This window comes from Dunckerocampus dactyliophorus, chromosome 2, assembly GCF_027744805.1.
Source record: "Dunckerocampus dactyliophorus isolate RoL2022-P2 chromosome 2, RoL_Ddac_1.1, whole genome shotgun sequence".
Taxonomy (NCBI): Eukaryota; Metazoa; Chordata; class Actinopteri; order Syngnathiformes; family Syngnathidae; genus Dunckerocampus; species Dunckerocampus dactyliophorus.
In genome coordinates, this window is record NC_072820.1 from 39,423,530 (window position 1) to 39,442,355 (window position 18,826).

The 18,826-nt window shown below is 39.9% G+C and overlaps 1 protein-coding gene across 1 annotated transcript; it reads right to left on the reverse strand.

Annotated features, from left to right (window-relative positions):
• Nucleotides 1–667: 667 nt before the first annotated feature.
• Nucleotides 668–4,886, reverse strand: LOC129176919 (transmembrane protein 100-like). Its single transcript, XM_054767440.1, has 2 exons — nucleotides 4,777–4,886; nucleotides 668–4,601 (listed from the first exon to the last, which is right to left on the reverse strand). Exon 2 carries the CDS (start codon nucleotides 4,428–4,430, stop codon nucleotides 3,984–3,986), a length of 447 nt encoding a protein of 148 aa, XP_054623415.1. The 5' UTR covers nucleotides 4,431–4,601; nucleotides 4,777–4,886; the 3' UTR covers nucleotides 668–3,983.
• Nucleotides 4,887–18,826: the final 13,940 nt, after the last annotated feature.

Below are 18,826 nucleotides of genomic sequence, written 5' to 3' on the forward strand. Positions count from 1 at the left end.
AATATGAGAATAAAGACATATATTGGTACTCGGGTTACTGTGTTTGAGTTTCGGCGTTTTGTGGCTACGTACTTGCTCCCATTAATTTATTAAAAACGTAATTTTGGTCCATAAACACTGGACTTGCTTGAAAATGTCTTTCAGCAGCGGATAAATAAATGAACCTTTATAATGTCCTTATGACTTTCGTAAAAATACAACATTATTCACAGAAAAATACAACTTTATTCTGCTAACTTTTTGCGCCATCTTTTATTTTCAGTTCAGCAGTAAATCAATTGGCTGATCACCATGGCAAAAAAAACAAGAAGAAAGCAATTTTACAAGGAAAAAAATGTCCGCGATTATGACAACAGAGACATATTTCAGGAGAATAAATTATAAATATTATGAAAATTTAAAAAATAGGAATATCTTAATATAGGAACAACTTTAAAAAAAATCTGACATTATTCAAGGAAAAATACATCTTTATTCTCATAACTTATTGCTCCAAATTGTATTTTCATTTAATTATCCGTCAATTAACTGGATAATGAGTATGGTAATACTACAAGAATAAAGCTATATTATAAGAGTAAAGCTGTGTTATTAGGAGAATAAAATAGTAATAATATGAAAATGAAAAAAAATAAAAAACGTCTTTGCGACTTTCTCATAAAAATACAACTTTATTCACAGAAAAATACAACAACTCAGATTTTTATTTTCATTCATCTTCAGCAAATTAAGTGGAGAATTACCATGGCAACTTGTGGTTTCAAAGTGTGGTGTTAATCCATACAATGCAAATACACAGAGATGCTGCTCCACATTAGAACAAGAGATTTTACTCATGCAGAAAAAACAACAACAACAAAAAAAACGGACCACACGTGACGCCCAGCTAACATTTAAATCAAAGCGATTAACGATCAAATACGTTGCTACAGCCGACTAAAAGCTGCTGGGTCTTGCCTGCTGCCAAAAGCCATTATTACATCATTATTAGTCGTATAACACTGGCTAACCTACATGCTACATGTTGGCTCCACTAGCACATCTTCTTGGCTGTAGAAATTCCACTGTACAGTATTCAAGAAAGGACACTAGCCAGGACTAATGCATTTTTCACAAATGGCACCACATCCATAATGTAAGAAGTTAGCCATGTGTCATCCAAACAAACAGAAGTGTGAGTCCTTTCTTCTTTGGGGGAAGGTTGAATGGATTTTCCTTCCATGCTGAAATCTAAATGCCAATGGGAGTTGCGTGTTGGATTTAGCAAGGATCAAGAGAATTGTCGTGAAAGATGAAGCTCTGTCATCGACTTTCCCCCTCCTTTGTTGCTTTGTGTTCACTGAGGCGCGTCCAGAATGGGATTTGCTTGTCATACAATGAAAGGGTCAACGTCAAGAGGGCCAACAGCAGGCAAAGCAATTTCATTTGCAGGAAGTGAATAAGGTCCCTCCTGAGGCTTAATATTTCACAGAATGGTGATTTTCTATTGATTCTACACAGCTGGATCATGGTTATCCCCAACAAAGCTTGGCGACAAGAAGGCAAAGTGTTGACCTTTTGGAGTATGATGCATTTAGAGGGTGTCCACGAAAGGATAGTTTTGTTTTTTTTTAAACAATTGTTACCGATTTTTCTGTTATCTACCAGCTAGAGAGATTTAATTTAGTGAGAACAAACCAATTTCCACTAATCGGTACAGTTCAGTATCAATGTCTTGTGGCTCCATCCACTTGGGAATATACTGTACGTGTACTTTTTGGAACTAATGATAAGTATCCCTATGAGGTGCTTTACTATAATACTGTATTTCCTCAAACCTGACTTCTTGTAAGAACCAGGCACTGCAGTTCAGGGAAAAAAAACACAATTCGAGAAAATACAGTTACAGCTGAGGCCACTTTGACCATTGCAACATGGATGAATAATATTGAGTGTAAAATTCCAAATTTTCATACGATCATCGCACCCTTTGCTCAAGGGTGCGATGATCACTAGTTTTCAATTAAAGTGTTTCTAGTTAGCCAAACATGGAACTACAGGATGTCAGTTAGGGGTGCTGACTAGCACCAATGCCATTAATCAGATATGTTGACGTACAGTATGACCCTGAAATACAAGTGTTATTTAGCGTGTTATGGTTTATTCCCCCTGCTACACAATTATATATCAATTTTGCTGTGTCAAGTTCTCAGTATATATAACAATAACAATACAAATAATAATTAAAGCTGCGAGCAGCATTGAACGGGCCCTCACACCCCCAGCAACTGAGGGTTCACATGAGTCGGAGGGCTTGCGCATTCCACTTCTTGTTGGCACAGGGTGGTGCTGAGACGAAGTCAGGAAGTGACCTATGTATAGCTTCAAGGTGTGGTCTTCATCATATGTACCAACTCTAATGAAGATCTGACCTTGTGGAACTGAGTTGTTAACGTTGACAGTTTCGTGGCGAATTGCCTGATTGACCATCAAAGTTCGTTGCCATGCCTCCGCCCACTTCTTATGGAACCTAAAATCCTTCAAAATATAACATCGTCCGTCTGTCTAGTGTCCGTGATTTTTATTTGGGTTCATTTGGTCAAAGTGAACTAGGACTAGTTCGTTGAACTACAAGCCTTGATTTAGAGCCAAAATGACTGCCGGACATCAAAATGGCTGAAATCCTGTTTGTTTAGGAACTTTTTTGTGCCTCCTGTTATGATTAACGTCACCACCAAATTTCGTGATGTTCTGTGAAACTGGTGGGAGGGGCGCTACTGAGTGAGTTTTGGAGGTTCAGGACCATTGAAATCAATTTTTTTTTTCCCAAACCTGACGCGCTTGCAAATTTTTGGTGAGTTTTCATCCATGTTAAGGCCCTCAAAAATGAGAGGTAAGTTGTGGAATAAAAGCAATAAACAGCAGTTTCAAGAGGACCTTTGCACCGCTCTTGCTTGGTGCTCAGGCCCTAATAATAATAATAATAATAATAATAATAACTATAATAACAATAATAACTATTGAGGTGAAAATCTCAACTGCATTTGCCTGATAATATGAGACCATTAAATTGCCATGTCACGCAGAACCCAGCGAAACAGAGGACCTGGCGTTTATCTGTCTGCTCCTTTTATACAGAACACAGCAAAATTGAAGATCCGGAATTTATCCATCCTTTTATGTATACCCTAGAACCCAGCAAAACAGAAGATCCGGCATTTATCCACTTTTGCCTTTCATATAGAACATTGCGAAGCGGTGGACCTGGCATTTATCTGTCTGTACCTTTTTGACAGAACACGGCAAATTGAAGATTTGTCATTTATTCATCTGTACCTTTTTATACAGAACTCAGCAAAGAGGAATTTCCGGCATTTATCCACCTGTGTCTTTCATATAGAACCTAGCGAAAGAAAACCTGGAATTCATTCGGCCGTACCTTTCAGACAGAAGCCAGCAAAATGGAAAACCTGTCACATATTCGCCTGAATGTTTTGTACGGGAACCAGCAAAACAGAAGCTGTAACTGATTTGGTTGCATTTGGGACAGACCGCAGCCAAATAGGAAATTTCAGCGACTGTGTGTGCTTTCATACAGCTACATATATAATTAGCTGCTGGAATGACAGATAAAATATTTGTCAAACAACAACAGGGCAGTGTTACACTTCACATTCTGGTTCCGGCATTGCCCTTGCACACAGGAGGCACCTACATGTATGTTAAAGCTCTGGTACTACCCCAGAAGGTGACAACTGCTGTCAACTGACTTGGGCCACCTCCCTTCCTGATCAGTGTCGTTTATACAGACACTGACATGGAAAAAAGGAGAAGATAGGCCAGCTTTTACAGGTAGTGTGAAAGGGGCTACAGTTATACACTGTTGAAGTATCCAGGATGAGTGGTGATGATACTACAGTGTGAACTTCTAATGACATCATGTCTTCTGTCCTGGTCATTGACAGTCCACCTCGAAGTGCTCTGTCCCCCCCCACTTCCCACCATCACAAAGTGCCCAGATCAGCAGTGAAGAAGCCCCCCTCCTTCTTCTTTCTCCTCCTCAGTCTGTGCGCCCTCCAGCAAACTGCAGCCACCAGCAGCATCAAAACACCGACACAAAGCAGCGCCACCGACACCACTTTGGTCTGGAGCAGAGTGTTGAAGGTGAACGTCACCCCCGTGCCCGCCATCCCAATGACCAGTGAGATGACCCCGAAGGGGAACACGCAGCGGTACCAGGACTTTTCTGTGCCGCCTGTAGCCTGAGCCAGCCGCTCCAGTGTGGGCAGAGACGCCGGTGGTTTGGCTTGGTCTCTTCCCTCGGCACCTCCGGAGTCATTTAAACCCTGGTTCTCCGAGTCTTGTGGTAGGCTGTTGCCGTCACCGCTCCCGCAGTCCAAGTCTTGGTGAAGGACCGCGGCAGGGGGCTGACGGCCAGAGGAGCAGCCCATCTCCGAGCCAGCGTCCTTGGGTAACAATGCCGAGAAGGGTGCCTGATTGCGGAGGAGATCCTCTCAGCGTGCGGTTGTGGTTGATTGCTGGGAACACTAAACAAGCTGCTGCCACGACCGTCTGTGTCACTCTTGTTATTGTTGTTGCCCTCGGTACTTGTCAGCATGTGGCTGCAATGAAAAAGATAAGGAGAGGAGGCTTGGTGATAAAAATAGAAACACAAGACTAAAACTAAACAATTCCCTGAGCTTTAAACGGAGTACAAAACAGTGACGTGGCTATGTTATTTTTAGCCACACACACACACACACACACACGTATATAAGCCACGAAAAAACCTCTCACCCTGTTTCATCACTGGCCATCAATGGGTGATGTCTTCATTGCAGCCTCAAGGCACGAGCAGCAGTGGCTTGTGTATGTGCGTGCGTTGTATTGCCATTGTCCGGTATATATAATCACAGACGAGAGGGGGAGGGGCATATGGGAACTGGGAGGTATTTTGCAGCAATCTGATTGGCTCACTAAGAAAGAGAGTTCTCAGGGAGGAGGGGTCAGGATGACGTTAACCGCTGAGTGCTCTCATTCAGCGGTGATGATGCATTATTCATCTTGGACATGAGTACCTTGAAAAAGTGTCGTGCTCACGGTCTGCTGGATCAGTATGAGAAATACTGGAAAACAATACATTTTTCCATACTAAGAGTGATATCTCTGTTACAAATGATCTTTTTACAGATTTAAGTACTAGTAAATGTTTTTTTTAACATTCTGTCACATTCATGAGACATAGAAAATACTAAATATTCACACAATTTGGACGTACTCACTATGTATTGCTATAACCAAATTGAATTTCTATATTATTGTCCCTTGAGAAAATATACTGTGATAAAATGGTTGGTGAAATGTGAGGGGTGTACTTACTTTCATGAAATCCTGTATAACGGACAGTAGTGAGAATAAACACTTCCTAGATCGTGATTGATTTTGCTTCCTGAGTGACTGGGGAAAAAACACATTTTTAACACCCACTTAAGGTATGTAGTACGACTTATCGCCCAATAAGGCTGCAAGCTGTACATGCAAAACTCCCTCTTTTTCCCCACTCTATCATGTGCGTCATGTACCGTCCCCTGCATGGCGGCATGACCGACCGCCATGTGTGACATGTCGTGCATGTGTGTCCATGTTGATCACGCCTCTCCCCTTGACAGTGCCAGTGAGGCACATTAGCCAGCCTGCAGGCCTCCCTGGGGATAGTGTACCAAATACATACCGCAGTGTGTGTATGTGCGTGGGTTTTCTCAAGCGTGGGTCTATATTTAACCTGACTTTCCTCTTGTCTTGACGCACTGAATTTCTCTGTTGCCCAGGTAGAGATATCTCAACTTATTCTGCTGTTAAATAAAGTAAAAAAAGAGATTACAAAAGGAGGACAACCGTAGTGTTTATTGAATTTGAAGAGTTTTATGTTGTAGTTATGCTGTTCCACTCTAGTCCTGTAGGTAGCAGTAATGCACACGATTTTGTGATTTTGTTTAGTTGTATTATTTTTAGAGCTGTCAATCCATTCTAATATATCGCAATTAATCATATTTTGTCCATAGTGAAGTCATAATTAATTAATCGCAATTAATCGCAGATAGAAATAAATTTTTATCTATAATAAGTAGGGATGTACATCTCTTTGTGGTAAAAGATTTGACACGCACCTACATACGGGGGTTGAGATACGATTCAAAAACAACATTTTAAAAACAAAACGACTTGATATAATATGATACAGTGTTCAAATGATACGACTGATACATTTGTTGATGTAGATACTTTTAAGACGTTAATATTACATTATAAAATAAAGAAGCCAATTCAATAAAAGTGGCATTCTTACAGTATTTTTAAACGTGGCTCAACCACCGAGCCGCAATTTATGCGCAATGATAACAAAATAAATACTGAAAAAAAAAATTGTAAATAACTACATTAAATTTTATGTAAAGGGTTATCAATTTTCAAATATGGGCCAATACTTTATTCAAACAATAATATACAGTTAGAAATCTCACAGTTTTTGCATGTTTAATGCGAGCGGCAAATCGTCCCACTTTGTTCGACGGTCCTTGAATGTACACTGCTGGTCAAAAGTTTTAGAACACTAATTTCCTTGGGGGAAAAGCCTACATATTTAAGTGTTAAGATGGTCTGTCTCTCTTCCATTCTTAATTCCTTTTTTCTTGCCATTTTTGTAGCAACAAATTACATTCTCCAGTACAATTCTGTTTAACTGATGTTCATGAAGGTATAGTACCACAGTGTGTTCTGAACACTGTTTTTATGCAGACAGAGGAGGTAGTAAGTACTCCAGAACTTGGAACACCTGTAGGAATTAGTTGCACCAACTACCAAGGCTTGATCAACCTCCATTTCTGCAGAACAGCTTTAAATTGTTGACCCATTTTGTGGTCCCTGAAACAGGCCTTTTTGTATAATTCTGAAACATAATTTTTCAGCTTTGGGTAGCCTTACCTTATCTTTAACCTCTGGCACTTCACCATTTACCTTTGTTCCATTTCAAGCTATTCATTGGACTTGATCGACTTGAATTTCAATAAATAAAATTGGGGTGTTTTAAAACTTTTGACCGGTAGTGTACGTTCTAACTTTTCCCACACTGCACTACTATATTGCATTTTCCCCCTTTTTCATACACCTCATATTTGGTCTCAAATGCTGATACTATGTGGGAATGCATAAAGGTACGATTTGATGACCTTATTGAGTGCTAAGTTGCATATTTGAAAACCAGACTCCAGGCTTGTACTGGTGGATGGTGGGTATGTATTCATTTCGTGGTTTTAATTTGTTTTTGTTCCTGTCATAGTTTTACACAATATAGATACAGTACATTAGATTGCTATAATGTACGTATGTTTTGATGATGTGTTGAAAATCTTTCCTGGTGACTAACTAGTGCTGTGCTAATGCTAGCGCTGTGAATGCTAGTTACATCAATTCTAGTCTTCAACAATAGTCACACTGACACAAGCCCCACAAAAGCTGTCCTCACCTATGCCTGCTAGTAAATAGCAGCTCGTAACCCAAATTTTAGCTCGCAGTTAAAAAAAATACCGACAGTGCTCCACCTTCTCACTTCTCTCCGGCAGTCGACTTACGTAGTCTGTAACAACTCAACTCAAAGCGACAAGATACAAATAACTTTGGTGTTGTTGCAAGAGCTATCTGCCAGGGCTTCGAAGCTAAACTTACCATTCAAAATAACCTTTTCTTTGTCAATTTCTCCTCAATATTTGTTCCCACTTTGGAGCCACATCCACCGCTGCGTTTCCTCAAACTACCATGTGGGTCGAGGCTCAAACAAGATGTGCGCACGTTAATCGCCCGTCAAAAAAAAAAAATAGTGCCGTTAAAGCAAACTTCCCGCGTTGAAATGGTTACTGACTACCAAAAATGTTAAATGAGCTACAGATTTAACCTGATATCAACCAAAATGTCCCACTCCATTTCAGTGCAGTATTTTTTTGTGTAATCCAACACATGCGTGTTAACTAACATATATGGCAGCAGAGACAACAAATGCATGCATCACCAACCTCGGTTGATTTAAAAATAAATAGCTCACTGACAGGAATACACAGTACAAAAGACAGTTATTCAGTTATTCTGGTTAATTACACAATTGCCTGCACCCTTCATCTATGACATCCATAAATCGCTTGGAAACGCCACCAACTGTGTTGAAAATGGAACTCTTATCACCATGGACATTTACTTGTTAGTGGTTGCTGTAGCTGGGGAGTGATTGGGAGAGCTGTTTATTGTCCTTGATAAAAGGTTGTCTCTATAAAATCACCTAAAATGCTCTCCTTGCCCTTCAAGCTTTGCAACTATTTGCATCACCAGCGTTTGCCATAGCAGGAATTAAAGTAATTAATTAAAATAATTTGACATGTTTCTTTGTTTTTGTTCGCCCGCCTGGTTAGAGGGCAATATGGCACACGTGACAAAACTGTTGTATTTGTGCTTGGTTTGCAAGCCATCTTAGATCACACCACATGATGAAATTTTGCGATACTTAGTTGTTTGTTGCACTATTTTTTGAATGTAAAAGTGTATGTTTAAAAGTCAGAGGCAGGTGAGGGTAAGCGTCTTCAAGCATTTCCTGCATGCACGGTATTCATGCTGGAATAATACACATGCCTCCAGCTAGATGGCAGCAGACTAATCAAACTATTCAACAGGCTGCCTATTCAGCCCAGTACACAGGAACTCCAGCGCGCAGTACCGACAGAGGATAAGCGATGTAGAACTTTCTGACAGAAATGAAAAGAAAAACAAAGACAACATCAGAGGCAAGGAAAACAAGTGACGATAACCGGAACAAAAAGACCAGGAAATACGACAAAGCACGCACATTTTGTGTGTGACTCATTAGCACTTTGTTTTGAGAATTGAGTTAATAAACTTGGAAATTGATTAAAGTTGTGATTCTTTGTGAAATCTTTGTGAATGTGAATGTAGTATTCCGCATTGGTCCCTAGTGTTGGCCGTCGTTTGTATTTGAATGATTACTGTTCCGATTCCTCGTTTCAATTCCGGTTCCTAACCATTCTCAATTCCGATGCTTTTAAGAGTAAGGGTCATAAAAGGTGCTGCAGCCACTTAAACATGCGCAATCAAACAAACAACTTGTAAAAGATTTGTCTATGAAAAGTACACAGGCTAATGTTATCACTTATCACTAGTATACTTTGTTTGCTGCCTCATTGTTGGTGTAAGCTATTTTTTATGATAACCTTATTTTGTTACATGTCAACAGGATGGAGCCCACAGAGCTCTTATTTTGAAGGTCGGAAGTGTGCTGTGTGGGTTTAGAAGGTTTCTTCACTGTTGCTAAATGAGAATGGCTGTGAACATGAATAAAGTTACCCCCTAGAGCCATAGCTCCCGTCCTTTATTCACACCGAACTGAAACCCTCGGTTACATTGGCAACATCGCAATGTTAGTCCCGGTTTCCATCGATGCTCGAAAATCCATGCCCGATCCTATTGGTCACTAGGTGTCAGTAAATGTTTGATGAGACAATCAACAGACTTGATCGCGGCAACAACACTCTGGTCTTACTTTTGGTCGAACCGAACCACTCGTGTGAACAGAGGTTAAAGTTAACAGAGGAGTTGGTGATCATGAAGCAGTCATCCCAAGATGATATTTATTGTAATCTACCAGTTGTTATATCACTGATATTGAAAATATAATTTAAAATAATAATAATAAGTCAATATTGATTTTACTGACATATTGCTGAACTCCATTATTGGTTTAATCATCATCCCCAAATGTCATGTTAATGTCCCTCTCTAGGCAAACAAGCACAGTGAAACAGTGTTGTACATCATAATGGATTTTGTGTCCACACTCCACTTAAGTATGAGGAGAAGGATAACATGACCTGAGTATAATGAGGAAAATTGCACCAAAAAAAGGCCAGGAAGTGAAGGTGATGTTGTCACTGCTGCTTGCTTGTTATGTCTCTTCCTACATGCCAAGGTCATCTCTTTGCATCTTGGATATTCCTGTATATTGAGTATTTCAACATGCCATGGGAGGACACACTAACGGATAGGCTTTAGTATGAAGGGACATTTCACACATGCTTGTTAACAATGAGGCACTGTGTTTTTAGTGCATGGCCATGCACAAAAACAAACTGCATTCACAGACTAAAGCGGATTATTAGTGGGTCAGTGACTACGGTCTTCATGATTGGAAAAATTCCCACTCCCAAAATACATGTTGGACCCATGTAGTACCCAGAAATCCCAATGCATAAAAGCTGTGTACATGGATTGTGGAAAAATGTTGAACTCAAACCTTCACCAGAAAACACTGCATCAGTTTCAAAGCTGATCGCCATTAACCACTTAACATTCATTCAAAACATGATTCTGTTTGCCAACAGCTTTGACCTTAAAGGCATGCAGCCAGAATAAAATGACTGTCTGTGTGCATGAGATGAGTAATTAAAGGGAAGCTGTGCACAAACGTAAGCAACGTATTTTAAATGATCACTCAGGGTAAGAGCGGGGATAAGGTATGCCAGTATCCCCTTTAGGCTGACGTTAAACAGATTTGATTGCACGCTACGCATTTGGCGTCAGTGATTAAGGAAATAATAGCGTATGTAGAGGACATTTACATATTACTTTGAGTGTTTGCATATATTTGGTATCATTTAAAGTCAATGACAGTTGCTGCCTTGTTGTTCAACAATAATGCCAAGGTCACCAAAACACACTTAACCTACGACGCTCTCTTTTTCATACAAAAATGCTTAATTTATTCCTCATTCAACCACATCAAATGCTAATTAAATATAGATATATGATAAATACGTATTTTTAAAAACACAGAAGGCCGGTAATGAAGGTCTGCAATTATTAAATGAACCACGCTAGCAATGTAATGTACTACAGTCGTCCCTTGCCGCTTCGCAGTTCGAATCACGGTTTTTCTAAATAAATGAATGAATTATCGCTGTTTGTGGTTTGTGACTACACCCTTTTATTAGCATTTACTCAAATTGTATAGTCTTGTCCTAAATAAAGTATTTTCAAGCATAACAATAGAGTGAGAAGAAATGAGCTGTGGTCGACAGCAGCTCCTGTGTGAATGTTCACTGCATATGATAATAGCTACCCCAGGAAATACACTGTCAATGCTAACGTGTGAGTCTGTTATGTCTTATTTATGTCCAAGATGTCTTATTTTCTATTACTATGTCTAATTATTGAGTAACGAGTGTAAAGGTAACTGTTGTGTTGTTCACTTGGCCCAAATCAACAATTCACTTCATTCTTGTTATTTGACTGTGTTTTTTACATTTTGGCAACAAAGTTTGAATTTTTGTTCTTTCGCAATTTTCAGAAGGACAAACTTCAGAGCCAGCTGGCCCATTAGGCAGTATAGGCCTCCAGGGGGTGCCAGAAATCGGGGAAAAACATAGTCTTTATTATATCAACGTCAGTGTCACGTTTCGGCTAGGCCGAGTTCTGGATTCCAGGATGCAGAGTGAACACACAGCGAGTGATATAAAAATATTTATGACCAAAAAGGAAATAAATCAAACACAACCGAAATACAAAAAGGTAACAAAACGACTTAGGGCTAAAGACCAGGTATAGACAGGAAATGAAAAACACTGCCGTGAAAATAAGAGGAAAAAACACACGGGAAAAACTGAGAAAGCTGCAGTACAAAAATGTAGCAGAACTAACCTTAGTGTTAGCAACAACAATAGCATACAGGTAACAACAAGAAAAGGGTAGACCAGTTAGAAGCCACCAAAGGAGCGGGAATGGCTGTAGGTACACAGGTAAGCGAGGGAATAACTGGCACTGGGCTGCAGTCCAGCAGCAGCTGATAAAGTGTCCCGTAATTGGCCACAGGTGTGCGTCATCAGCTCAATCACAGCAGCAGCATGCACTGAAACACAGGCGGCAGCAGAGTGACATACACACAACCTGACAGTCAGGAACTATATATTCACTAGTTAGTACTAAGTCTTAAAATGGAAAAGCTCACATTGATTCAAATGTAAAACAATGCCCAATTATTATTATTATTAGTTATTAGTTAGTATATTAGTAAGTTAGCTTATAAATAGAGTTACTCTGCAAACTGTGTGACCGTAATTGACAAATTATACAGTTAAAGTAATCTTTAAATTGAATTCCTCACTATTATTATCTATCCACTTATTATAGGATTTTTTGTCATGTTCTGTAGTGCTGCTCTGCTGGCACCTATCTGTGCTTTGTTGTAGTACACTACCCATGGCCTGGGAGGAGTCACCTGGTCACACCTGAAGCCAATTATCCTGGGACTACTTTAGCTGTGCCAGTGTGTGAACTCATTGCCAGATTGTTCCCTGCTTCATGCGTGACTCCCGCTATTCCTTGCCTCCTTTGTATTCTTGTTCCTTACTTTCTGGTCTATCTTTTTATTACCGTGAGTACGTTATTTCCCTGCTTGTATTCTCTAGCAGTGGCTCACGTACCTGCTCGGTTTTCAGCAGTATCTTTTTGTTCTACTACCAGCTCTGTTTTTGCTGTGACTTTTTGTTATTCAGTGTGTTCGCCTGCTCTACCCTGCAATGCTTTGTACCACTTGTTCCTGCTATCCTCGTGTCTAGCAGCGTCTTCAGTTTTATTTTTATTTTTTCCCCGCGGCTCGGCCCGCTGGTTTTTGTTGCACTTTGTATTTTTGCTCCACGTGAGTCTCCCTTTGTTAATAAACTAAAAAAAATCTCTGCATTCTGGGATCCTGTACTTTGGCCGCCGTCAACCGTGACATTTTAATTTTGCTGCAGGGGTTGTTAACCATGTAAATTGGTTGACAGACTATTTATTACAAATTAAAGGCAATGAAAAAACAATATGCTGTTCAATTTCACTTTAAGTGTATGTACATTAAATCGCTGATGGAGGGGGGGCAACTTTAGAAATATCGCCTAGGGCGGCTCTGTGGAAAAAATTCTAAAAAAATACGGTTGCACACATTTTTGGGTACAAATATTATGTGAAATGTGGTCATATTTTTAAAAAAATATGCAATGTTTCATGTAGTTTTTTCCAGCACTGCATGTGTTATTGAGCTATTGTTACACATCATCTGTTCTTTTCTCTCCCTATTAGCAAATGGTGACATTTAAACACAAGAAGGGAATAAACTCACAATAATTGCTGAGAAATGGCAAAGGGGTCGGATGAAATAAACTCTGCTTCTTCCTGCTCATTCTCGGACGTGTTAAAATGTACAAGCGTAATCGTGATGTTCCTTAATGGAACTCGTTAAGCATGTTCGGGACAAATAAAAGCATGACCATTATCTCCACTTGATAATTTTGTGCCACAGAGTTTTTCGCCGCTTGTTACCATGGTAGCTGAAACGACTGTGAGCATTAAGTAAAACAAAGCCTTTGGCTCATTAAACAAATGTAATGAGCTCAGAGGCGTTAACTTTCCAGAGCTACCTAAATGCTACTTAACAAAAATAGATTTAGAGAAAGTTAAAGTCAAGTAAATACCACGTGATTTTTATCATTAAAATTGACATTCAGTGGATTTTAAAAGGTATTATCATAAGAAAGTAAAACTAACAGCAAGCCAAGGGAGAGTCAGTTGCAGCCCACGTTAGAAGTGAAGAGTTGCAGCACAAGGGCACTAAAAATGGAGTGGATTTCTTTGTTGCATTAGCTCTTTAAACTCCACCTCCTCTTGGAGCCCACAAGCCCACACAAGGGAACAATGCTTCCTCCATCCATTTGTAAGGTTGAGTTCCCCACCTCCACAATCCAAAATGGTGTAAAGCTTTTGTAAAGCCTGGACTCATGGAAACGCATGACGACACACTTAGTGATTGTAATTAAACAGAGCAGGACAAGAAACCTAACTGAGATTAATGAAAACTTGTCTTTGTAATTATTTGCAGTGGTCCAACTTGCAGTGGAGGAGGATTAAAGTGGTTTTACGGTGTGTCCGCCCGGAAGTTATGGCAAAAGATAGCAGTTGTAGTGCAGAATGTCTGCCATGTTTATGGACTGTATCGTGAATAGTCAGCATTTTGCCAATATAATGCCTGCAAATTCTACACCAGGACTTTCCACAGTAGGAGTAATGTCTTTAATGTACATGTGACATCATTATTCTTGCTAATTACGCAAGAAATAAAATACAGAGAAATGTCACAGGCTGAGGCACTGCAGTACTCTGCAGTCCCTCTCCGTGTCCCAGCTGACTTCGGGCGAGAGGCGGCGTACATACTGGACTGGTCGCCAGCCAATCGCAGGGCACAAATAGACGAACAACCATTCACACTCACATTCATACCTATGGACAATTTAGAGTCGCCAATTAACCTAACATGCATGTTTTTGGAATGTGGGAGGAGTACCCGGAGAAAACCCACGCACAGGGAGAACATGCAAACTCCAAAGCGGAGAATCGAACTCAGGTCTTCCGATCTCCTGGCTGTGTCGCCAACATGCTAACAGCTCGTCCACCGTGCGGCCGCTAGACCAACATTTAGCAACAACACAAATGCATTAAGATATTTGTATAATGAATTTGCCTGCCAAGATATATCCAAGCTCACCAGAAGGTGATCAGACTTTTACAACAAAGTATCAGAGCTTTTCCTGGAGAAGGATAGGGTGCATGGACTTCGTATTACATAAAAGGTAAGACGACAAGTGTTTTTTAGGTTATAAAATAAATAAATAAATGGCATTAAGAAGTACAGTCGTCCCTCATTTTTCGCGGTTAATTGGTTCCAGACCCAACCGCGATAAGTGAATTTCCACAAAGTAGGATTCAATATTAATAAACAGAATATTTTCATAGTTCGAGTATAGAAAAACTATATATGACCTTCTAAAAACATGAACATTATTAGAGGTCTGTACTCATTAAAGAACCACTAGAGTCACTTTTACTGTATACTTGTATTACCTAATATAGTAGACATGATAAGCAGTAATAAGTATGGATGTCCAATAATATCGTTGGGACGCATAAAAATGTAATATCGGTAGATATCGACTTCGGGTTTTTCCCTTTTAATGGAAACCGATGAAAAAAAAACTGCTGTGTGTGTATATAGGCTTATGGGCTCCCGTACTGGCTGTCGTCAGGGCATCCAGTGAGGCCACTACGTGGAAATACTACGTCACGTCCTGTGTTAAGGTACTAAGGTACTGTAATGTAAAGAAATGTCTTATCAATGTAACATTACTGATGCCCAGTGACAAGAATACTACATATGACTTGTCTTTCAATATTTTTTGACTGATGATAGGACATAGTCAACTACGAAACAGTGATCATTTAATAATTTATTTTTTCGAAACTGCAATAAAATGAGGGAGCTATGTTCGAACTGTGATGGCTCAAGACAAAATGAAACCCATTTCATTTCTATGAAAAATTTTGTATATGTCATATTCTCAACTCAACCTCATTATTCCTCGTATTCTCAACTTCCTCATTATCACCAAGCAGCGTAAAACGACCCAAGCAACATAACTACTGTTTAAGTTATGTAGCATTAAAACAGGTGCACAGTGACTTCCTGTTCAGTGCAAAATTACATCCATTTTTTTATAGGTTGTGTGAAAGTATGAAAGCTTTATTGTCATCTTTAGTCAAGACAAATTACATCCACAATAGTATATGAAAACAGAAGAATACAAATGAAAATATGCACAAATGGAAGAAATAACGAGACATGAAGCAGGGGGTTCTTCCTTGTTTCTCAAAGGACAAAAATACCCATCAGCTTGAATAGCGTCACAGTGGGAATATTTCTAAATGCAAGAATCTACAGACCTCTCAGAGGCCCCTGTGAAATCAATGCCACCCGTCTTTGTCTGGAAGGTCAATCTGCTTTCTTTGTGCTGAGAAATTTCACATTGTCCCTCATCAGTATTCTGTGCCACAGTTGCAATGAAGTTATATAGATTAGCTCCCTTGCCTTTACTTGATTAAACTTGGTTATTGTGCCATCATATCATATCACATGGATGCGGCTATTTGAGTTCAAAATCAGTTGATTCAGGTGAGCGCGCAGTCAAATTAAAGTGTGCTTAGATAAAACCCTTTTATAAAGCCGGAGAATGTGTTGCATATCAGTTGCTTTTTACTATATGCCACCCCCTCATGAATAATGCAATATTTAATGACGAATTGTCATAACTTTGCTTAAGAGAAACAGTGGGTGTCTCTCTGCACAGATACATAAGATGGTGCACACACATATTGGGCTGTTGCCCGGATGGTGTTGCTAGCGAACGCTCTGAAGGTAATTGGCAGGACTTTCTTTGTGAAATTGGCTCCTTTTAGCTTTCTATTTTGGACTTTTCTGCTGAGAGCACCGGAGTAGGGTGTGAGACGTGTTACGTAAATGAGCTGCATGACTGCTTCCTCCTATTTTTAAAATATCCTGTGGATAAGTGCTGCTAGCGCAGCCAGATGACGTCATGTGTAACAATAATATAAATGGTTTGAAATTGGCATTCACAACAGATGAACATTATGTTGTTTCAGGTCATTCCCAAACAGAAGTAAACGGGAGCCAACTGCCACATACAGCAAATCTTTTTTCATGGTAGCTCCGTCTGCTGGATCTGCTGTGTCACTTCCCAAATTTGCCCCAATTGCAAGTGGACCTTGTTAGTGCCCCATTCGCACTGGACTATAAATTACATTTACTCAGAAATGTATTTTACCAAATTGAAGACAAAGAACAGTCATTTAATCCGGAAAGGCAAGTTATTCAACGTACCTCGGAGGCTCAATAGGCTAAATTAACATAACAAGCCGAGTCCAACAAGCAAACTACAGGTAAGCAAGTTCACCAAGCTCCCAATCTCATTCAACACCACTGAATCCGATGAATTTGTCATCATCGGCGTCACTAGCCTAAAGCGCTCTCTTGTGGTTGTCGGTGGTAATGTTCGCTCATGACAGTCACATTTAAAAACATGTTAAATTATGTGTACGGTTCTGTAAAAATGCCATAATAGACTTAATCACTTCATCACAAAATAAAACAATCAAGGCAAAACAGGAGAGATAACATAAAAATAAGTAATAGACTAAGAATGAATAAATAAATACAGTATGCCCTGCGATTGGCTGGCGACAGGGTGTACTCCGCCTGTCGCCCGAAGTCAGCTGGGATAGGCTCCAGCATGCCCCCGCGACCCTAATGAAGATGAAGCGGTATAGAAAATGGATGGATAAATAAATAAATAAAGAACATCCATCCATGAATTTTCTATGGCACTTGTCCTCAGTAGGGTCCCAGGGGTATGCTGGAGCCCATCCCAGCTGACTTTGTGCAAGGTACACCCTGGTTGGTCGTCAGCCAATCGCAGGCCACATATAGACAAACAACCATTCACACTCACATTCATACCTATGGACAATTTAGAGTCGCCAATTAACCTAACATGCATGTTTTTAAAACGTGGGAGGAAACCGGAGTACCCGGAGAAAACCCACGCATGCACGGGCAGAACATGCAAACTCACTCGAACATTCGAACTCTGATCTTTCCGAGTTCCTGATTATGTGGCCAACTCAGTAGGCCACCGATATGTAAATATGGTACTTCATCTGCAGCCGAATATAATTGGCTCTTCCTTGGCCCATGCAGCACGCTGCATAGTTTCACCGTAATCTGGAAAATGTCTGAGTTGGTTAAAAGTCACATGACAATAAATGGATTGTAATTTATGCACGTAGCTCAAACCCATTCAGGTTTTTACAATTGGTTTCAGCACAGCTGCAGGAAGGCGTGCTGAAATCTCAATCAGTATTAATGAAGCCCATTAAAAATGCAGTGGCAGCCATTGCTTAGAATAATCTAATGGCGCAAAAGTGTGTTTGTGTGTGAAGTTGCAGGTCAGATGATGAGTCATATTCGCTGTGAGCCGTTTATTATAGACACATTGGATAACTCCGCGTGTGTGTGTCTGGCTTTTTTTTTGTGCCAATCTGCACCAAAATACACTGCCCATGGTGATATAATAACAATGTTTGAACAGATGGCTGCAGCTTCCGGGAAAAAAAAACGAAATTCCATCCATACACCCCTTAGCTATACAACTAAATGGATGCCTGCAGCATGCACTTATTTTCGTCAAAGGCTGAAGTCATGCATTTGCCCTCAGCAAACTGACCTTTTACTTTCCGATGGAAGATGGAAGAAAATCCCAACGTATATCTCACAAACGTGAGGACACCCTTTACATTTCAGAAACCATTTTATGAATACAATACAGGATGTCTTTTCTCGGGAGAATACAATATATATAGTTTCGAGTAGTTAGTATTCAGCTTGTATAGTAGTGTGGCTTTACTATCCACTGAAAATGAGTGAACACACAGCCATTATTGTCTAAATAGCTGGCAACACAAGTGAGTAACAAGATAATTGTGTCTTGTCAAGGTCTGGGATTTTGGGGGGTATTTTCTGACCCCCCCATAAAGGTGCATTTACTGCTGATAAGCTTTCACAACAATCTCTTAATCATACTATAGACTGATATACAGGCCGATTTTGGCTACTGTTGCTTCAATGTCTTTTTTTCTAGAGGGATGCCCGATGTGCACAAATTCTACACAAAAGGAAACATTATGACGATAATAGTGTTTCATTTTTGTCCAATTCACAATGTCCGTCCAGTGATTTGCTGGGTAGTACATACTGATAGTTGTATAGTACCTGTAATTCAGGATAATGCCTTGACATCCATTTTTATTATGGTTAAGCGTAAAGGATCTGTTATTTTGAAAGTACAGTAGAGTA